Below are 19,905 nucleotides of genomic sequence, written 5' to 3'. Positions count from 1 at the left end.
AAATTTCCAAAGTCCATACTATCCCAGACCATGTCAGGACATCATCTTTTCCAAGGGTCTGCATACAAGAAAGGGGATCCCCAGAGTCTCTTGGGGTGGTGGTAGTGTGTGTGTGTGTGTGTGTGTGTGTGTAAAAACACTTGCCTTCAACCCTCCAGTGAGCCCTCCCTGGTGGGCCTGAAGCTCCAGCCACAGGATGAGGGCACATCCGCCTTAATTCCATCCCCAAACCTTCCAGCACCTGAGTGAAGTCACTCAGCAGAGCCTAACCCATCTGCCTCCCTTTTAGCCCCGTGGAAGCCAGAGGTAGAGGGAAGAGGGGCAGAGAGGGCCCCAGAAAACACACGCCCCCATTGTTTGCTCTGCACAGACCTTCTTCACAGAAGGCAGTGTTGACCAAGCTTTGTTTATCTTAATTGCTCAACGCTCTGCAAAGTGGAAAGTTGAATACGAGGCCCTGAGAACCCGTTTAAGTGCAATGGAGATCATTGATTTCTACTAAATCTCTGGAGCAAGTTTGTTTTTTGTTCCCAGTCATTTCATTGAATTATTTCATTTTTATTCACTGTTAAAACACGTCTCACTCGACCGTGAGCAAAGTGATATTTTATTGATCCTGGGCTCCTGTGATCGGTGTCTCCTGAGATCCTCGCTGGATCCCTGAGAGGTTGATTATCAATTCCATCCTGCACATAAGTGAAGTGACTGGCCCCAGGTTTTCAGCACAGAAGGCAGATCCAGGATCTGAGCCACTGCCCCCTCTGCAGCCCTAGAAGCCCTCCTGGATTTGGGGGGCCGAGGGTGGAAGGTGGAGAGGGAGAGGAAGCCTTTCCTTAAAAGTTGAGCTTATACCACCCTCTAACTAGCTAGTCCACCCAAAGAAATATAAATAATAGTGAAAGGGAATAGAGGGGGAAGAGAGAAGAAATGGGTGGGAAATATTAGAAAGGGAGACAGAACATGAGAGACTCCTAACTCTGGGAAACGAACTGGGGGTGGTGGAAGGGGAGGAGGGCGGGGGGTGGGGGTGAATGGGTGGCGGGCACTGAGGGGGGCACTTGACGGGATGAGCACTGGGTGTCATTCTGTATGTTGGCAAACTGAACACCAATAAAAAATAAATTTATTATTAAAAAAAGAAAGAAAGAAAACATGTTCACACAAAGCCTTGTGCTTGAGTGCTTATAGAAGCTTTATTCATCATAGTCTCAAAGCTGGAGACACCCAGACATTTGTCAACAGAAACTAATTGTGGTACACCCATGCAGTGCAATTGTACTCAGCCGGGGACGTGATGAATTTCCAAAACATGATGTGGAACAAAAGGATCCGGACCCGAAAAAAAGTACACAGTGTATCCTCCCGTTCTCTCCACGTCCTTCCAGAAGAGGCGAAACTGACCTATGGGGACAGTAGTCCAAGAAGTCACCTTCAGTGGGAGATCGGAAGACAGAGGCGGGGAGCTTCCCGGGTTGATTGATTTGTTCTCTGTATCGGGATCACACTGGCAGTTACGCAGATGCACACAAATGTAAACATGTATAGAGCTGTGCCTTTAGGATTTATGGTTTTACTGCATGTAAATGACACCTTGGTAAAAGTGAATACATAAGAAGTGAAACAGGGAGGCAGTGATGACACGTGTCAGGTGATTAGCAGGTGGAGAAAGGGGGTAGGGAAGGGAGGGCTCAGGAGAGCTTTCATGAAGTCATCCTATTTATTCTCTCCGAGCCTCACCTGCACAGTGGATATAATAAAATACTGGAAAGAAGACGGTTTGTGTACACAGTACCTGGCACCTGGGAATGAGCTGCTTTTGCCAGGATTAGGCTGTGAGCAGTTGGGGATGGGAGGTGGCAGGGTCAGCTCCTGGGCAGCGGGACCAGGAGCGGCACCTGCACCTGCCAGGCCGAGGCAGCCACAGGAGAAGGGAAGTGGACATGACATGACGCAACCACCCTCCCTCGGTGCTCTTTCGCCATCCCAGCTCAGCCCTCGCTCTGTTGCCTTCCGTGAGCCCTTCCCGTTTTCTCATGGGGGGCACAGAGGCAACAGCTTTGTGGGGGGGGGCAGGCTTGGCCTCTAGGTCTTGACTGTGAGCCCACTGCCCCTGTCCCCTCTGCCTCCCTGTGGTGGGGACTGGGGGGAGGCCTCCCTACAGGATGGCTTCCAGCTCAGATAGACAGACCACTGGTTTTCAATCTAGGAAGCTGCATACCCCATGCACATTTATAGCATTCTTTTTTGTTTTTAATTTAAATTCTTTTTTTAATTTATTTTTTATTGGTGTTCAATTTGCCAACATATAGCATAACACCCAGTGCTCATCCCATCAAGTGCCCCCCTCAGTGCCCATCACCCAGTCGCCTCCACCCCCCGCCCACCTCCCCTTCTACCACCCCTAGTTCGTTTCCCAGAGTTAGGAGTCTCTCATGTTCTGTCTCCCTTTCTGATATTTCCCACTCATTTTTTCTCCTTTCCCCTAATTTAAATTCAATTTAAGGAACATATACTGTAATACTAGTTTCAGAGGCAGAAATCAGTGATTCATCAGTTGCATGCAACACCCAGGGCTCATTGCATCATGTGCCCTCCTTCATGCCCATCACCCAATTACCCCATCCCCCTGCCCTCCCCCCGTCCAGCATCCCTCAGCTTGCTCCCTAGAGTTAAGAAACTTTCTATGGGTTTTCATACTCTCACCCTGGCAAGACACCTTAACCATCTGATAGAAAAAACACTGCATCTCTACCTCTTTGTTCACTTTATCTCAGTTCATCAAGCAGCCTTTGAGGTCCTGCTTTGTGCTCAGCACAGAGTCAGAGTCAGAAAACAGGCTGCGTGCAGTCAGGTAATCGAGCCCCAGGGGCCATGCCCTTGTCCGGCAGTCACACAGCCTGGTTCCAATCTCCCATCCACCCCTCGCCAGCTCCGGGATCTAGGGCTCCAGGGCTTAACCACTATAAGCCTCAATTTTCTTGTATGTAAAATGGGGATAACAGAGATACCCATCTCATAGGTCTATCATGAGAGCGAGCCAAAATGATCCCTCTGAAATGCTTGAGATGATGCTTGACAGGCTATAGGTGTTTAACGATTGTCAGCTGTCACCATAAATGTTACGGAGTATGCTGTGGAGGCAGCAAGGAAGGAGACATCCCCCAGCACGGCCAGGTCGAAAGGGGTAGAGGGGCAGGAAGGCTCATCAGTGAGTTCGTCCTGGCTCTGGATGTGAAGGGACACACTGAGTCCACCTTGCTTCCCTCCCGGGACAGAGCAACCTGTACAAAAGCTGGCAGCCTCCGAGGCACGGCCGTGAGGAACCCGTGGAGCTGGTGTGGGCTGTGGTCTCGGGCAGGGATCAGCCAATTTGTTCTGGAAAGACCAGAGTATGTAGGTCTAATCTTCGGCTTTGCAGGCCCCACAGGTTGTGTCAACACTATTTGATTCTGCTCCCACAGCACGAAAGCGGCTGTGGTTGGTGAACAAACAGCACGGTTGTGTTCTAATAAAGTGTTCTGTGGAGAGTGAAATCTCAATTTCCTTAATTTATAAACCCCTTCGTCATGCCAATGCGACCTCTGCTTCTGTTGTCACATCCCATTCTCTGATCCTGACCCTCTAGCACCTCTGTTATCAGGACCCTCATCATTACACTAGGCCCACCTGGAAAATCCAGGATAATTTCCCTTTCTCAAGATTATTGCATCATTACATCTTATAATCACATCTGCAACATCCCTATCACCAGGTGCGGTGATACACTCATAGGTCCTGGGGATTAGGACGTGGGCATCTCTGGAGATGTTATTCTATCTACTGCAGAGGTATTGACAGGAGAGTGGCTGACGAGATGTCCCATGAGGTTTATGCTGGTCACACCTCAGCATCTCCGCGTGTCTACACCGGCAGGCCCATGAAGGCTGAGGATGGGTGAGGAGGGTGTAGCTAAGAGGGGGGCTGGAGATGAGGAGTTGACACAGAAACCTCAGACCTGACAGCAAGGTCCAAGGGATGATCATGGATCATATGAGGGTGGAGAGAAGTGAAAGAGAAGGTCACCAGAAGTAAGATGGAGAGGAAGCAAGAGGCTAGGGGCTCAGAGGGCCATCCACAGGGATGTTGAGTGATGCGGAAGCCCCTGTTGCCCTTCTCCTGTGGTGTAGGATGTGATCCGTGGGCCTGCGATGTTAAGGATAAGGCTGGAGGAAGGTGGGCCCGCCCTGGCTACCTGATTGCCTGAGGGAGAGAGGTTTGGAGACAGCTGTGAGTCAGGAGAATTGGACTTTCTCATGGCAGCCAGGATTAGGGATGCTGGAGAATAAACAGTCCCCACTGGAGAGGACTTCAGGAGAAGCCAGGTGCCTGCGGAAGCTGGTTATCAGCTGCCTGACTAGTACCCGGCAAGGGGAAGGGCTGCTGGGGCAGGTGATGGGGGGACTGAGCCCCAGGGCTGAAATGGGGTAGAGAGAGAGGCAGGTAGGAGAGCTGCCACAAAGCCCCATGAAGCCCATGCCCCAGGGTCCCACCAGCTGGCTGGGGGCCTGCCCTTGGAGTCTTTGTTCCTTCCTGTCACCAGGGGTTGAGGAGACTATGTCTAGGGTGGTGGAGCAGTGCCAGAAAGAGGCACTGAAGAGAAAGCTTGGAGATGTGGATTCCAACACAGCTGCCAGAGGCCCTGGGGTCAGCTCCGGTGCCCTCCTGTCACTATCCCCCCATGTCAGCCCTCATGTGTGGCTCCCACCTCCTGCTTATCTCCTAAACCCACCCCTCCTCCCCATCCCTCTGTCTTATCCTCCCTCACAAGGACATACGAAAGGGGATCTGTGGTCCCCAGACTCAGCCCCTACTAGCATGCAAGTTTCCGGGCAGGGGGAAGCACACCTTTCACCTTTGCAAACTCTGAGCCAGTGGGTGACCAGTACAGGACATTTAGGGAGTGAATGACCTGATGATATAGACATTAATAGATGGGGAGAATTAAGGAAGATGACCCCATAAGATGATTACAGATAGAGGAATTAAAGGAGGGATGAGGGAGGGAGAGGGAGGCAGATTTCCATATTGTCAGCATCAGGGTAACTCTCTGAGTCTCAGTTTCCATATCTGTACTAAGGGGAAATTAATGCTACAGGATTAAAACAGAGCCCAGCAGACAGTAAGCGTTTGAGAACTCCCAGCCATGATGCACGTGGTGACAGGCCACACGCTGGAGTCAGTTTGGGGATTTGTATCACCAAATGAGAGCCGCAAAAGGCTTGTTAAAACTGAGCAAACAGAAATGCTTAAAGTCAACAGGGAAGAAGACCAGGTGAATCGAACCATTTCAGCCCAAGGTCGGAGTTGGGCAAGTTCAAAGACCCCTAATGCCCTCCTTATCTAAGCCACCCACACAGGGCTCGTATCTCTGGAAAACAAGTCCCAAAGTCCTTTGGGGTCCCCCTTGGCCCCATGCAGGGGTGAGTGCTGTACAGCCAGGGCTCCTGCCACCCCTGCTCCCTTCCTCTCCCAGAGAGGGTTGCTGGCACGATGTCCAGGGGCAAGAGAAGATGAGGAAGGTCTGGGGCATGGGGTCATCACTTGAATACAAGTGCATGCTTTCTGAAGGTTGGCAAGGGTCACTAAAAGGAGAAAGGAGATACCTTCTAGAGGCTCCCATTGGCCAAAATGTGGTGATTGGACCATCCTAAAGGAAATACTACCATAGTTAAATAGGACAAAATGAGTCTCCTAAATACTGAAAGGCCATAATGACCATAATGGCCCATACATTCAAGAGAGTAAAGTTAAAACCAAGTGTAGAAAAGGTTAGTTATGATATAAATCTTGGATTTATTAATTTTAACATGTAGAAGATAAAGTTATAGATTTGTTCTTTATTCCTTCTATTAACTCTACTGTCTGCCTAAATAAAAGGCATAAATCTGCCTTCTTTTCCTCTGAGTTGAGATGAAAAGTGAAAACAAGAAACCATGAGTAAGCCAAATGTTTCCAGAAAAACTAAGACCCGAACCACACAGAGGAAGTGAGCTCAGACTGGGTCAAATACAGAAGGGAAGAGGGTCTGGTAGGGTGTTGTAAGTTGGATGATTTGCAAGATGCCAACGGGAGGCAAACTCATGGTGCAAATTTAATTCGCGTCCTGGGAGGGAAAGGTGGGAGCATCCAACTAACCCTCCTAACGTGAACAGGCTCTGACAAGACAAGTTTCACTCTTAGAGCAGGCCTGGGGTAGAAGGCCCCACAAGCATCCCCTCCTTTGTGCCTCACAGCAACTATATGAGAAAAAGATTCCTATTCCCATTTCACAGATGAGGAAACCAAGGCTCTGAGATCAGCAACCAAGTCCACTGGGCTCCAACCACCCCATACCCGACTTGGCCCTCTGCTCCTGACCCCATGCCTCCAGGAGGCGGGATGAGCATAGCACCCAGGAGAGGGGATCAGGGCCTTCTGGGATCAGCGGAAGTGTGGATGTGAAGAGGTGTGCCAGGGCAAAGAACGTCATTCCCCACATGTTTCTCCTGCTTGGACCCCAGGGACCCATCTGAACAGGCTTCCAGGCCCAGAATACATCCAAGAAGATCCCATGGTGGTTGGCATGGATTTAGGGCCCACGTGGGCCGAGGCTGCCCTGAGTCTGACATGAAATCATTTCAGGGACTCTTCACAGTCCTGGTACAAGTTACGGATCTTATCTTGCATATTACGGATGAGGGAACTGAGGCACCAGGAGAGTAGGTGGTGAGGCTCTCACAAAGGTTGGGAGTGCAGTTCAGGCTTGAACCAGATGTTCAGCTCCTGAGCTCATGCCTTAACCACAGCCCCACACCAAAGAAGGAAGCCCGTGTCTGGAGGGGGGAGCGACCCCATAGTGAGTACGGGAGGACCCGAGAGTGGGAGCACGTCTGAGAGGCTGGTGCCTTTGTGCAGGGGCATGGGGCAGTGTAGACAGGCTGGTTCCCACGCTCTCCAGACAGCTGTACCAGTGGCTGCAAGGCCCCTAAAGTCCATCTCCACTCTTCTGATCAGCCTGATCCACTCAGCCCAGGGCCCCTCTCACAACCTCCCCCCATACATGGTATAGTATTTCACCATGGCAGACCGCACAGCTCAGCTCTCAGGCTTCTCTCCATCCCACTCCCACCCCTAGGTGGGGCCCAAGGAAGGGTAAGGTATCCCCAGAAGTTTCTTCTTTAAACCAGCCTATGGGATCTTCCTACGATGCATTTGCTCCCAGGGAATCAGCCCAGAGGCTACAATCAATGACTCCAGAAGTAACCAAGAGGACAAAACTTTCCACCCCCCATAGCTTTTGGTTCATGGAACACTGTCCTTAAGAATGGTCACTGGGTGCCCTCCCCGACCCCTAACCAGGATCCTGTGTTTTCTCGGTTTCCCGGATCATCCCACCCCTTGTTCCTGCATATGGGGTCCAGAGGAGCTCTCCTTAGCAGGAAATCCCAGGGGAGTGGGGACCACGGACCTCAAGGGTGGGGAGATAAGGGCTGAGCATAGAAGCCCAACTCAGATGGGACAGGGCCCGGGACACTTCACGCGCTCCCTTCCAAATGTCCCAGTCCCTCCTGGGACGTCTTGCATCCCTTCTGTACCCAGCCAAAGTCTGTGACACACATCTCCCTTCACAGACTCTTCCCAGCTTCCATGGGGCTCCCACGGGGCATTTCTCAGGTGGCTCAGTCCTTCCCTCCATGCCCAGCCCTGGAAAGCTGCCAAATGCTGGTGCCAGGCCCTAGGCCAGGAAGGTGACACCTGTTACCTGCACTAGCCCTGTGAGCCCAATGTGACCCTCCCTCTTACAGAAGCTCAGAGGACTTGGGTGACTCGTCAGGGTGGACACAACTAGAATAGCAGATGACAGGCAGGACTGCCTGGACCAGGAAGGGCCGGCTGGCACCCGCCTGGCTACCCACAGCTTTGTGCAAGGCGGCTTCCTGTTCCAGTTCCCCGCCCCTCCCGGACCTGCTGCCTCTGACACCCAGAGCCTCCTTCCTCCAAGGCTGGCAGAGACCTTGCACTGCTCAGGGTGCACACAGAGTCCCAGAGGAAGAGGAGGAGGAGGAGGAGAGGAGGAGGAGGAGGAGGAGGCGAGGCTGCCGTAGGAGGTGTGGAGGCCACCGCAGCACAAGGATTGGAGGTAGAGGGGCATAGGGCACTGCCCTCCCACCAGCCCTGAGGCCACCGGGCTGAGGGAGCCAAGCTTGGCAACAGCGTGGAAGGTGGGCCACTTGGCATTGCCTATCCACTGCAGGAGGTGGGAGGGGCAGCTGGGTTCGGAGGGAGGCCATTGTACAGATGGAAACACTGAGGCATGGGGAGAGGAAGAAATGGCCAGGAGGTACGGAGGCCAGGCCTCACCCCCATCACAGCCGAGCTCTCTGAGCTGCTGAGACATAGAGCCCCCGTGAGGAGAAGCCCATTCAGCCAACTGAGGGGAAAGAGCCTGAAGCCAGATTGTGGAACTAGGGCGGTCAGGATGGGAGTGGGGGGTCCTCCCCGCTCTGAGCTCATCCCTGCTCCTGCATGGCGGTGGGCCGCACGTACTCCCCTCGCAGGGTCACTGAGAGCACGGAATGGGAGAAGCCTGGGGGAAATTCCTGGAATGCCCCCTCCCTCAGTGATACCAGGGGGACCCGCTGGCACAGGTAGGGCAACACCGTAAAGGGCTCCCTGCACACACCTGACACCAGGCTCTGAGCTAACCTGGGACTTCAGCATTGAATCTTCACGGCAGCCTGACGAGGGGAGCACCGTTGCGATCCTCATTTTAGAGGTGGGGAAACTGAGGCACGGGGTTCTGAAACCGCTTGTCTGAGATCTCACAGTCAGTGAAGAGGGGGGCTGGGTTCTCAGGTCTGAGCCTACGTGTCTGAAGAAGCTGCAGATCGTTCCCCTAGCACGGTCCCACATTTGGGACCAGGGGAATGAGAGGAGGGACAAAAAAAAAGCACTCGGCCACCCCACTAAGTATCTATAGAGTGCCTACTATGTGCCAGGCAGGTGTCAGGGTGCACAGAGAGGGCGTTTTTAAAGAGATCGCTGTCAATCTCAACCCTGTACCACCACCTCCCCCACCACCAGTGCCTGGGCGGGGGTGGAGGGGGGGCCTGCAGTAGCCCCAGAACAGGGCCGCATTCCCAGGAAAATTCAAGCAACATGCGGATCGCATGCCTCTGCTGGGACCAGTAACAGGCTGAGGCTCGCCAGGAATGCAGCCCCGTCCTGCCCAGAGAAGCCCAGAGAGCAGGGCTGAGCAGCCCAAATTAAGAGCCCACTGCACGCCCCGCACTTCAGGGAGGTCATTGTGTACATCGCTGACAACCGTGCCAGGGAGCGGGACTTCCAACCCCCTCCGATGCAGACAAGACCACCTCCTGGTGCAGAAAGGTGAAGCAGCTGGCCTGAGCTCACACAGCCCTGCTTTACAGATTTGCCCTCTGACCCCCGGCCTCCGCGTGCCAGCCCAGAGGAGCTGTGTCAGCACTGCCCGTGGCCCACTTTCTCCTCTGGAAAATCGAGAGAGTCTGAATCTGGGGCCAGCTTGGTGACTATGAATGAGCATCCTGGGTTTCCTTGCCTGCCAAAGGAGCTTTAGTTCCCCGCCCCCTCCCGGGGTCTCAGGGGGTGCTCAGCAAGGGGTAGCCTTTGCTGGAGCAGCCACTGAGAGCCCCCCAGGGGGAGGGCAGGCTGCTGTTGCAAAGAGTGTGTGAGTCATGCCACCCGTCCGCGGGTGCAGGACGCCGCGGTTTATGAGCTGGGCACAATGATCCCTTTGGTGAGCTGGACAGAGGGCCGGGCGCAGACGGGCAGGCGGGTGGGCAGCTCGGCGCTGGCCTATGGACTTAGTCCCTGTTTGCTCCTCCGATAACCGGGGTGACTTTGGTTAATATTCACCAGCAACCACCCCCGTCGTCCCTGCGGGTCCACAGCTTAAATACGAACTCGAACGGGGCTCTGTCTCCTTAGCCTTGGTCACCGGCCCCGGCCTGGGACAGTAAACTGTAAGTATGCCTTCCCCTGGGGAGAGCCCCTGGGAGGCAGGGAGGATGGAACAGGTGAGGGGACAGGAGGAGGCTGGACCCCCTGTCGTGATGGCAACTACAGCCCTGGAGGTCCCTGCAGGGCCTCCCCAGTACCTCCTGGTGGATGCACCAGCCGTCTGGGCGCAGTGTGGAGGTGGGGACCCCAGGAGGGAGCAGGCCTCTGTTGGCACAGCTCCTGTGTCCTTCCTGTGGGTTGCCACCTGCTGGCCTTGTCACCTTCCCCGTGCTCAGGTGCGTATCTTTTTCCCCTTCTACGGGTGAGAAAGATAAGGCCCGGAGAGGGACAGTGGGGAGCCCAGGCTCCCATAGGGACCTTGTGGGGAAGCCAGGTGGCACCAGAGCCCAGAGTTCCAGCCACTCATTGGGCCTCCGTCTTCTGTAGATGCTCCCAGAACAGAACCTTGCTGGCCCCAGCCTGTGCTCAGTGGGTCTCTGAGACCCCCATGCACGGTGGAAGAGGGGAAACCCTAGAGGGGGGCCCCGTCCTTGGGGCTTTCAGCTGTGCTCCTGAGGCCTCGCTGTAGCCAGCGGGCTGCTGAGCTCCTCGGGTGCGGTCAGCACTGAAGCCTCGCACCCACCTTCTGAGGGCGTTGCCTAGGGTGTTCCCATTTTAGAGATTAAAGAAATCAGAAAGAGATGCTCCTAACTGGCCCCAAAGTACACACTGGCCAGGATCCCAACTGGGGTCACCTAGCTCCAGAACTCATGCTCCCAAACCTCTTCCTCCTGCCAACATAATTCTCTGGGGTCTTAGGAGCCAGCTGGGGAATGGGAGAAACCGAGCCAGGCTGGCCTTGAGGCTTTTGATGCTGGGTGACCCTGAACCACGGCTCAACCTCTCTGTCCCCTTGGACAAACTGTAGGCAACCCTTGCCCTCTTTCCCCTCACCCCAACCCCGCCCCCAGCCTTGATCTCTGGGAAGGACACAGTTTTGTCTGTCATCCGTTCTTGGAGATGGGGGCTCCAAGATGATCCAAGCCAAGGCCTCCAGACTCCCACGTGGCGCTCCGAAAGATGCGGAACCATCGATAACAGCTAAGCCTCCCTGACAGCTGACTGTGGTCAAGCATTTCTCGGAACTTTGTACATATTTGATTTGCACAATAGCTCTGTGAGGAAGCACACCCTTGTCATCTCCAGGAGACAGAGGTTCAGAGAGGTCAAGTAACCTGTCCAAGGTCACATGCTGCTATGGAATTGTACCCAGTGTTCGGGCCCCAGAGCTGCTGGCTTGAGCCCACCCGGGATGCTGCCCTCTGCATTTAGCCTGACCACTTTCGAGCGTTTTCTATTTCGCGGTCTCTGGCTTCACCTTTGTAAATGCCAAGCTCTGGAATCAAAATGCCTGGGATTAAATCCCAGACCCGTAAGCAACCAGGTGGGTGGTTTTCAGTAAGTTGCTCAACTTCTGGCGTCTTCCATTTCTCCATTTATAAAATGGGGCTGATGGCCAGTCCCGCTCCACAGGGTAAGCATTGAGGGGACATTAGATGAGACGGGGCACGCAAAACACCTGGTGTTTACGGGGTGTGACAACCGTGACAGTGACACTGGTGTTGGCTCAGCACGGGGTTCGCAGCGAAATACACACTCGGAGAATCGAATTCTAATTCTCCAGACTCAAGAGGCCATTCGTGGCTGAGCAGGGGCTGCCTCTCTGGTCCTCGCAATGTGGCGACTGGCCGGGAAGAGATCTGCCTATTTCTACCCACGAGCCCCACCTGTGCGCAGGTAGGGCGAGAGCTTCCACACCTGGCAGGTGCCCGCCCACCCATGGCCTTGCTCGCCCCTCACATCTGCCCTGTGAGGGGTTCTTTCCTCTGCAGTCGGGAAGCCAAGGCTCCGGGGAGTGAAGTCACTCGCCCAGGGCTGCTTGCCCGTCCACAGCAGGGCTGGGTCACGCCGGGGCTTATTCAGTGCCAGGTTTTAGCAGGGCGTTGACGCCCCTGTGGCCTTCCCGGACCCTGCTGGCTCACTCCGGATCATTCATTTTATGCTCACAGGTGGAAATAGAATTCGACTAGGTAAAGGGATGGCTTGCCTCCTGCGCTCCTCCCCCCTGCCCTGGACCCCAGCAATGTCACCATGACACCTTCACTCTTTGGGCTTAACCCTTGGTCTGTACACCTCCGGGTGTTTCCTTGTCAACTTTATCAATTCCCGCTACCTTCCAGAACATCAGGCTTCAGGGGGTGCCGGGGGGGGGCGGTGCTGCCTGTGATAGAAGGGCATGGGGGACCTGAAGTTGTACAGCATAATTGTGAGGCCAGAGGAAGCCAGCAGGGGCTCAAGCCCAATGTGAGGGTCCCTCGGGGCCCAGTTCTGACATTCACAGAGTCTGGGACCAGAGGACTTGGCTGTCTCTGGAACCCTTGCAGTTCAAGTGGCAGGAAAGCCAAGAGTAACTCCCTACTTTGTCGCCAATTTGCTGTGTGGCCTTGACAAAGCCCTCACCCTCCCCGGGGTTCAGACTTTTTACTGTAAAAAGAAGGAGCCAGAATAGGTGATGCTACATCCACCGAGATGGATGCGGCCCCTCCCCAGCTCAGCCCAGGCCAGCAGCCCTCGGAGAGGGGGGGGCACCTCACTCCACCGCCCAACCCCCAACAGGAAGTCTCCATCTATCTTGCTCCATCAAACCCAGATACCTTCTAATTGAGAATCCAACATTAGTGCAGGGGAAATTCACTGGGGTCCTCCCCTACCTCGACTTCCACAGCTGGGGGGACCAGGTCCCTGGACAAGAAGATGCTTGCCCACGGCCAAGGTGGCCCCACCAGAGGGCCATTTGCAGAGACCCAAATCTTGGCCTCATGATCTCTGAGCCCTGCAAAGTTGAGGGCTCAGAGGTTCTGCAAACCACAGAGGCCGGTGCCAAACCTGGCGGGGAAGCGAGGAGAGGCCTAGGGACATGGGAACATACAGAGCCAGTGTGAACACTGACCGCTCTGAACCCACTGGCTAGTTTCAGAAAAAGATAAACATGTATTACGCAACGTGTGGTGTGTCATGTTTGGATCGTTTAGAGGCACGAAGGCCAGGGTGGCAAAGACAGACCAGTTTTGTGCTTCATCTTGTTGTCTTATTCAGAAGAAACTTTTAAAAGTCTGCAAGGATAGACTTATTTCTGGCTTCTTCCCCTCGGGTTTTCCAATTCTAAATACAAGGATTCCTTTGTCCTTGTCTTTTACTAAAACGACGAGTTTAGCTACGTGAGAAACAGCTCACCACACAGCTGCGGGCTCACTCTCCAGTGCTCGGGTCTCAGTTTCTCCATCTGTGCAGGGGACCAGGTTGTACCTAGGGGGTGCCGACTGGTGGCCCCTGGCGGGCGCACCCCTGGAATAGAGGGAGCTCTGAGCGCCAGGGCGGGCTCTGTGGTGCTGTGGGTGACACGGACTGTGACCGGCCTGCTCTAGCTGGTTCAGCCACCAGCCTTGCTGCTCCCTCTTGCGTCCCTCCCACCCCAAGCCATGGGACACACGTCCCTCCCCTGCCTGCCCACCGAGGGCTTCTGCTTTGCAACCCTCACCAGCCCCTAGAGCCCATCAGCGTAAGGTCTGGCATATGGACCTATTTCATGAAATTCTCCCCATACCCTCACTTTCTATATGAGGGAAAATGAGAACCAGGGAGACCAAGTAGCTTGTCTGGGGTTGCGTGGCTGCTAGTGACAGAGGCCACATCAGAACGTAGGACTTTCTGAAGAAAAGAGATGTTTTTCGACTTCCACACTGCGCCCCCTACACACAATCACACAACCCCCAATATACTAGAGGAATCAGTTATCTCTGCTGCCCACACCACTGCCAGCTCCAGAACTGGGACAGAGGGGGTGACAAGAATGAGCCGGTAAGCTGACTGCAGGGTCTGCAGCCCATTCGTGTGGCTGAGGCCACAGATGCATGTGGGGCTGCCCTTCCGTGTGGATGAAACTGCTGGGGGCTAAGGCTCACCACGAGTGGTGAGTGGGGACAACCCTGCAGCTCCGTGTGCTCTGGCTGTGTGTCCCTGGGCAGGTCTTACCCTCTCTGGGCCGCAGCCTCATGTCCATTCAATAGGAGGAGTCAGTAGAAGTGTCCCTTTTCCATATCCAATCGTACCTGAGCCTGATCTGGTCTGATTCCTGGGTAGTCATGCACCAGTCTCTTATATTCATTGTGCCTCAGTTTCCCCTTATGTAAAATAGGGGCATGGCGCTTGTGCACAGGGCAAGGGCCACTGCAGGTGGTTGTACAGCCATCAAGAGCGTGAACTCCCACCACCCAGCTGGCCCGGGTCTGTGATTCTCCTCCTGCTACTTTCCTGCTCAGTGGCCTTGGGCAGGTGGCTTAAACCTCTCTGGCCTTCCGTCTCCTCATCAGTGAATGGACAACTGTCCCAGGTCATAGGTCATTACAAGAGGGCAACGAGATGAGACGGCACAGTGCCTAGAACGGGGGTCAGCATGTGGCGAGTCCTGCGAGGGCCTTGCTACTGTTCTATCCTGTGATGAGGACGTAGGAAAGTGCTTGGCCAGGGCCGGGGCCAGGACGCAGTAGAGGTTCAGCGAACTCCGTGTTCTACATGGTGACAGTCAGCGGCTGAGGGACTCACCGTGTGGCCTGACCTGGGCGTGGTGCCCCTTCTCTCTCTCTCTCTTGCAGGACAATGCCATCCTCCATCACCTGGGGCCTCCTCCTGCTGGCAGGCCTGTGCTGCCTGGTACCCCGATCCCTGGCTGAGGGTCTCCAGGGAGACGCTGTCCAGGAGACGGATGATCCTGAGCACCAGCCAGCCTGCCACAAGATTGCCCCCAACCTGGCTGACTTTGCCTTCAGCTTGTACCGCCAGGTGGCCCAAGAGTCCAATACCACCAACATCTTCTTCTCCCCCGTGAGCATCGCTACAGCCTTTGCGATGCTCTCTCTGGGCACCAAGGGGGACACCCACACCCAGATCATGCAAGGCCTCGGTTTCAACCTCACTGAGAGAGCAGAGAGGGAAGTCCACCAAGGCTTCCATCAACTCCTCAGCATCCTCAACCAGCCAGACAACCAGCTGCAGCTGACCACCGGCAGCGGTCTGTTCATCAACGACACCATAAAGCTACTGAATAAGTTTTTAGAGGATGTCAGGAACCTGTACCACTCAGAAGCCTTCACCATCAACTTCAGGCACACTGAAGAGGCCAAGAAACAGATCAACAATTATGTAGAGAAGGGAACCCAAGGAAAAATTGTGGATTTGGTCAAAGATCTTGACGAAGACACAGTTTTCGCTCTGGTGAATTACATTTTCTTTAAAGGTAAGGTTGCAACACCGGCCTGAGCTATTTCCCACAAAAACATCCAAAAATATTCTCAAACACCCAGTTGTGAAACTTTCCATGGCAGTGCAGGATGAGTAGGACAGTGTGTCTCTGCATGTGTTTGTTATTCAGTTTCCCACACACAGCCACGTCATACTTTCCATGATCACCTAAGGTCAGGTGATGATGGGTTGGAAAGTCAAATCATCATTAAAAAAAAAAAAAGATGTTATTTATTTATCTGACAGAGAGAGAGAAGGAAAGAGAGCACAAGCAAGAGGAGTAGCAGGCGGAGGGAGAGGGAGAAGCAGACTCCCCTATGAGCAGGGAGCCCGATGTAGGGCTTGATCCCAGGATCCTGAGATCACGACCTGAGTGAAAGCAGATACTTGACTGAGTCACTCAGGCACCCCAAATTGTCATCGCCTCTGCAGGACTTTTCAGAGCCTTTAATGTCCTACTGTGCATTGTCAATCCCAACCAAGGAGGGAGGTAAAATAGGCAGCTTTAGCAGAGTGTGGGAGGGAATGAGGCTGCTTAGATCATGTCTCTGACAAACTCAATGCAGTGGAAGGAGGGACAGCTTTGGTTCCAATCCTTCCTCTACCGATTATTAGCTGCGTGACTGTGGGCAAGTCATTGTACCACTTTGAGGTTCCAGCTTCTTCTCTGCAATAAGGGCATGATTATACCCTTGTTGTCAGGTTTCCATGAGGACTGAACACCTTACAAGGAACACGGGATCTCACGCTCACACAGCAGGTGCTCAGTTGACCTTGAAACCCAGCCTGACCTCCTCCCTGGGGGATGGCCATGTGGGGGGCCTGGGAGGCCCCAGAGGGCACTGTGAGGTAGAGGAACAGGGGCTGGGGCGAGGAGGGAAGAGCAAGGCCAGGGCTGCCTCCTTCACTGTGCGGGCTCCTCGCTCTGGAGGCAACAGGATGACGGAGAGCCCGGGGCCAGGGTGGGCAGGTCTCTTGGCTCTGCTGGAGGGCTTCTGGAAGGTCTGGCCCCTCTCCAGCCTCAGTGTCCATCTCTGTCCAATGGGAGAGTTGGGCACAGGGGTCCCCAGGGCACCCTCCCACTCTGACTTGCCCAGACAGGAGGTTCTCTTGACGTGGGGGTCGGGGGCAGCTGCCCAGGCACCCGCGTCCTGCACAGTGGTCCAGGGAAAGCCTTGGAGTGGGGGCGAGAGGGATTCCCTGAATGACAAGAACCTCTCACAAACAAGGGGCAGGGGACTCGGATGGGGAGGTGGTCAGGGTCAATAGAACTGAGGCCAATAATTTTCACTTAGAATCTCCCAAGTCGCCCTCAAATTAGTGAGCACAAAATACAAATAAAAATGCTTGCTCTGCACATCCAGATGGGCATCCCTTAGCCTCTATAGTGTAGGCATTCTGGATCCTACTCTGGTCTTGCATTATTCTCACAAAAGTCCTTCAGTAGACCATTCATCGTAGCCCTGGTTTTACAGAACCTGCTTTACAAACAGGTTCAAAGAGAAGGATCTCGGCAGGAGGCTCAGGGCTTCTTTGTTTTTTAATTTAAATTTATTTTTTATTGGTGTTCAATTTGCCAACATACAGAATAACACCCAATGCTCATCCCATCAAGTGCCCCCCTCAGTGCCCGTCACCCAGTCACCCCCACCCCCCGCCCACCTCCCCTTCCACTACCCCTAGTTCGTTTCCCAGAGTTAGGAGTCTCTCATGTTCTGTCTCCCTTTCTGATATTTCCCACTTATTTTTTCTTAATCCCCCCATCGTATCCAACCCTCTTCCCTCCTCCGGCTGATGCCCACCCTCCCTTCTCTGCAGGCAAATGGGAGAAGCCTTTCGAGGTGGAGCATACCACGGAGGAGGACTTCCACGTGGATGAGCACACCACGGTCAAGGTGCCCATGATGAGCCGCCTGGGCATGTTCGACATCCAGCACTGTGCCACGCTCTCCAGCTGGGTGCTGCTCATGGAGTACGTGGGCAACGCCACCGCCTTCTTCATCCTGCCCGACGAGGGCAAAATGCAGCACCTGGAGAGCAAGCTGACCAAGGAGGTCCTGGCCAAGTTCCTGGAAAAGAGATACGCCAGGTGATCCTCAAACTGGAGGACGACTCGGGAGCGGCCACGGCAGGCCCGGCTGGGGTCGGGGAGAGGCTGGACCCACACCCCGGGGGCCGCACCACTGTGCCGACCCTGTGCTCCAGACACAGGCCTGTGTCACTCATGTGGCACAGGGCTCCAGGCCTGTTCCTGGGGGACTCCCTGCCCCACCAGTGGGCACTGCCCCTCCCCTGTCCCAGGGCCAGCACCTGCCCTGGGGAACCGAGAAGGGGGACATGGGCTGCGGGCAAGGGGAGCGTGGCTGTGGAGTTAGAGGCCGGAGAGCTCAGGGCTAGATGGGAAGGGCCCGCCGGGACCCGGCTGGAAGAGCAGCAGCCCAGTGCACGTTGGGGGGCGCCTCGAGGAAGGTCTGGGTTCCTCTGTCACGAGACAGGGGCGGTTTGATGAGGTCCCCGGAGTGAAGCGACACGAGAGCCTGCAGCCCGGACTAGTGCACAGCTCCTAGCCGTGCGGCGCCCAAGCCCCAGGAACGCTCTATCGTGTGTGCCCCACAAAGCACTTGCACGCATGCATGAGGTGCATGAACACGGAAAAGGAATCAAAGACATTGCAAGTAGAATGAACACAGTTACTATCCAGAAGGACGCACAATACACACGCACACACACCAGTGAATGTGAAAATACAAGGAGCATAAGGTTACGCTTGAAAGAGCATTTGAAGACCTCTCCTACCCCCAGGCCTGCCCCCCAGCCCTGTGCTCCTTGCACCAAGGTCGAGGAAGGAGAACCAGGTGGGGCACATCCCAGATCTGGTCACGTCAAGCCTCCTCCTCACTCTGGAAGACCCTTCTGGGGACCACACATTGTCCCCTCGGGAGGGGACAGCTGAGCTTTCAGCCCCTGTACTCACACATGCCTCACTGAGCTAATGTCCCCCGCCACCCACACCACACCGACATTCCCCCCAGAGAAGTCCTGGTCTGGGGGCACCTGACCCTGCAGGGCAGTGTGCTCAGGGCTCCCCAGGGGAGTGCCTTGGAGGGCTGCTCAGAGGAGGCAGGACACAGCACTTGAGACTTTACAGGACAAGCCCACCCCTGTGCTTCTCTTGCCCCAGGGGCTGGAGAAGCTAGAAATAGGATAAACCCACACACACCCCAGTCCTCGTGTGGACAGGGAGAGGGGCCGCTGAGTGGGAGAAAGAACCAGAAATGAAGCACTCAACTGTGAAACCCCTTTGTTTCCCAACCGTCCTGACAGGTCTGCCAGTTTGCGCTTGCCCAAACTGTCCATCTCTGGAACCTACGATCTGAAAAGCGTCCTGAGCAAAATGGGCATCACCAAGGTCTTCAGCGCCGAGGCTGACCTCTCTGGGATCACTGAGGAAGGGCCCTTGATGCTGTCCAAGGTGAGTTGTCGCCAGGTGTCCAAGGACACAGCTCACAGGGGGTCTGGGGAAAGGGACAGAGGGACACAAGCACACCTGCAGACTGAGGTCCCCCAGGAGGGCCGTTGGAGCCACTCAAACAGGAGTGTGGGCAGGTGACCCTGGAGGAGGTGGCCTCAAGAGCTTCTGGCATTTTGGGGATTTCCTCTGTGCTTGTGTCACTGACCCTCTGTGTCATGTTTGGCCAGGGCCTTCCCTCCTTTGAGCCTCCATGGACCCGTATTTACAAAGACAGGCTTGGGCTCAGGGATTTCAAAGGACTTTTGTCCCCTGTGTCAGTGACACCAGGAGCTATTGGCCAACCACTGAGTCTGAGTTAACGAGGGATTTCACCTAGGGAGGCCATTTATTCAGGAAAATTGCAGGTGACCAAAGACACAACCACAGTTCAATTGCCGGCTGGGATCTGAGTGCTGGTGTAGACCAGGCACAGGGAAGGTCCCCCTCCGAGTCCTGGGCCCCAGGGCACTGGACATCTGAAACTGGAACCGAGGCAGGAGCCATGGGGACGAAGGGCAGGGAAGTCTCCCTGCTGAGGCTGTGGTTCCCAGGGAGGCGGTGGAGGCTGGTGAGGAAGGAGAGTGAGGGTCGGCCGGTGGAGTCAGGAGAGGCCTGGGAAGGTGGTGAAGGCCTGTGTGCCTGCAGGGAGGGAGGCCGTGGATGGGGAAGGACCTGCCAGGAGGGAGAGAGGCCTGAGTGAGCCCCTCCCTGGGCCCTGCTCCCAGGCCAGGGAAGGGGAGCACCCCACTCAGATCAGCCTGCTGTGCTCCATCCCCACAGGGGCTGCACAAGGCCGTGCTGACCATCGACGAGAAAGGGACTGAAGCTGCGGGAGCCACCTTTCTGGAAGCCATCCCCATGTCCATGCCGCCCAGTGTCGACTTCAACAAGCCTTTCCTCATCATCATCGTCGACAGAGACACCAAGAGTCCCCTCTTCATGGGAAAGGTGGTGAACCCCACCCAAAAGTAACTGCCTTGTGGGTCAGGTCCCTTCCAGATACCATTAAAGAGTGACCCACCCCAGGCTCCAGTGTG

At 54.9% G+C, this 19,905-nt stretch overlaps 1 protein-coding gene across 1 annotated transcript; it reads left to right on the top strand.

The window, feature by feature from the left end:
* Positions 1–9,987: 9,987 nt before the first annotated feature.
* SERPINA1 (serpin family A member 1) lies at positions 9,988–19,903 on the top strand. Its single transcript, NM_001080109.2, is given in 5 exon segments — positions 9,988–10,022; positions 14,712–15,352; positions 17,176–17,446; positions 18,682–18,829; positions 19,649–19,903. Coding segments are annotated over 4 exon segments (1,248 nt in total). The 5' UTR covers positions 9,988–10,022; positions 14,712–14,715; the 3' UTR covers positions 19,841–19,903.
* Positions 19,904–19,905: the final 2 nt, after the last annotated feature.

The sequence above is a fragment of the Canis lupus genome, chromosome 8 (genome assembly GCF_011100685.1).
Source record: "Canis lupus familiaris isolate Mischka breed German Shepherd chromosome 8, alternate assembly UU_Cfam_GSD_1.0, whole genome shotgun sequence".
Classification (NCBI taxonomy): Eukaryota; Metazoa; Chordata; class Mammalia; order Carnivora; family Canidae; genus Canis; species Canis lupus.
Note: the sequence above shows the minus strand (reverse complement) of the source record. Positions and strands in the feature narration are given on the sequence as shown.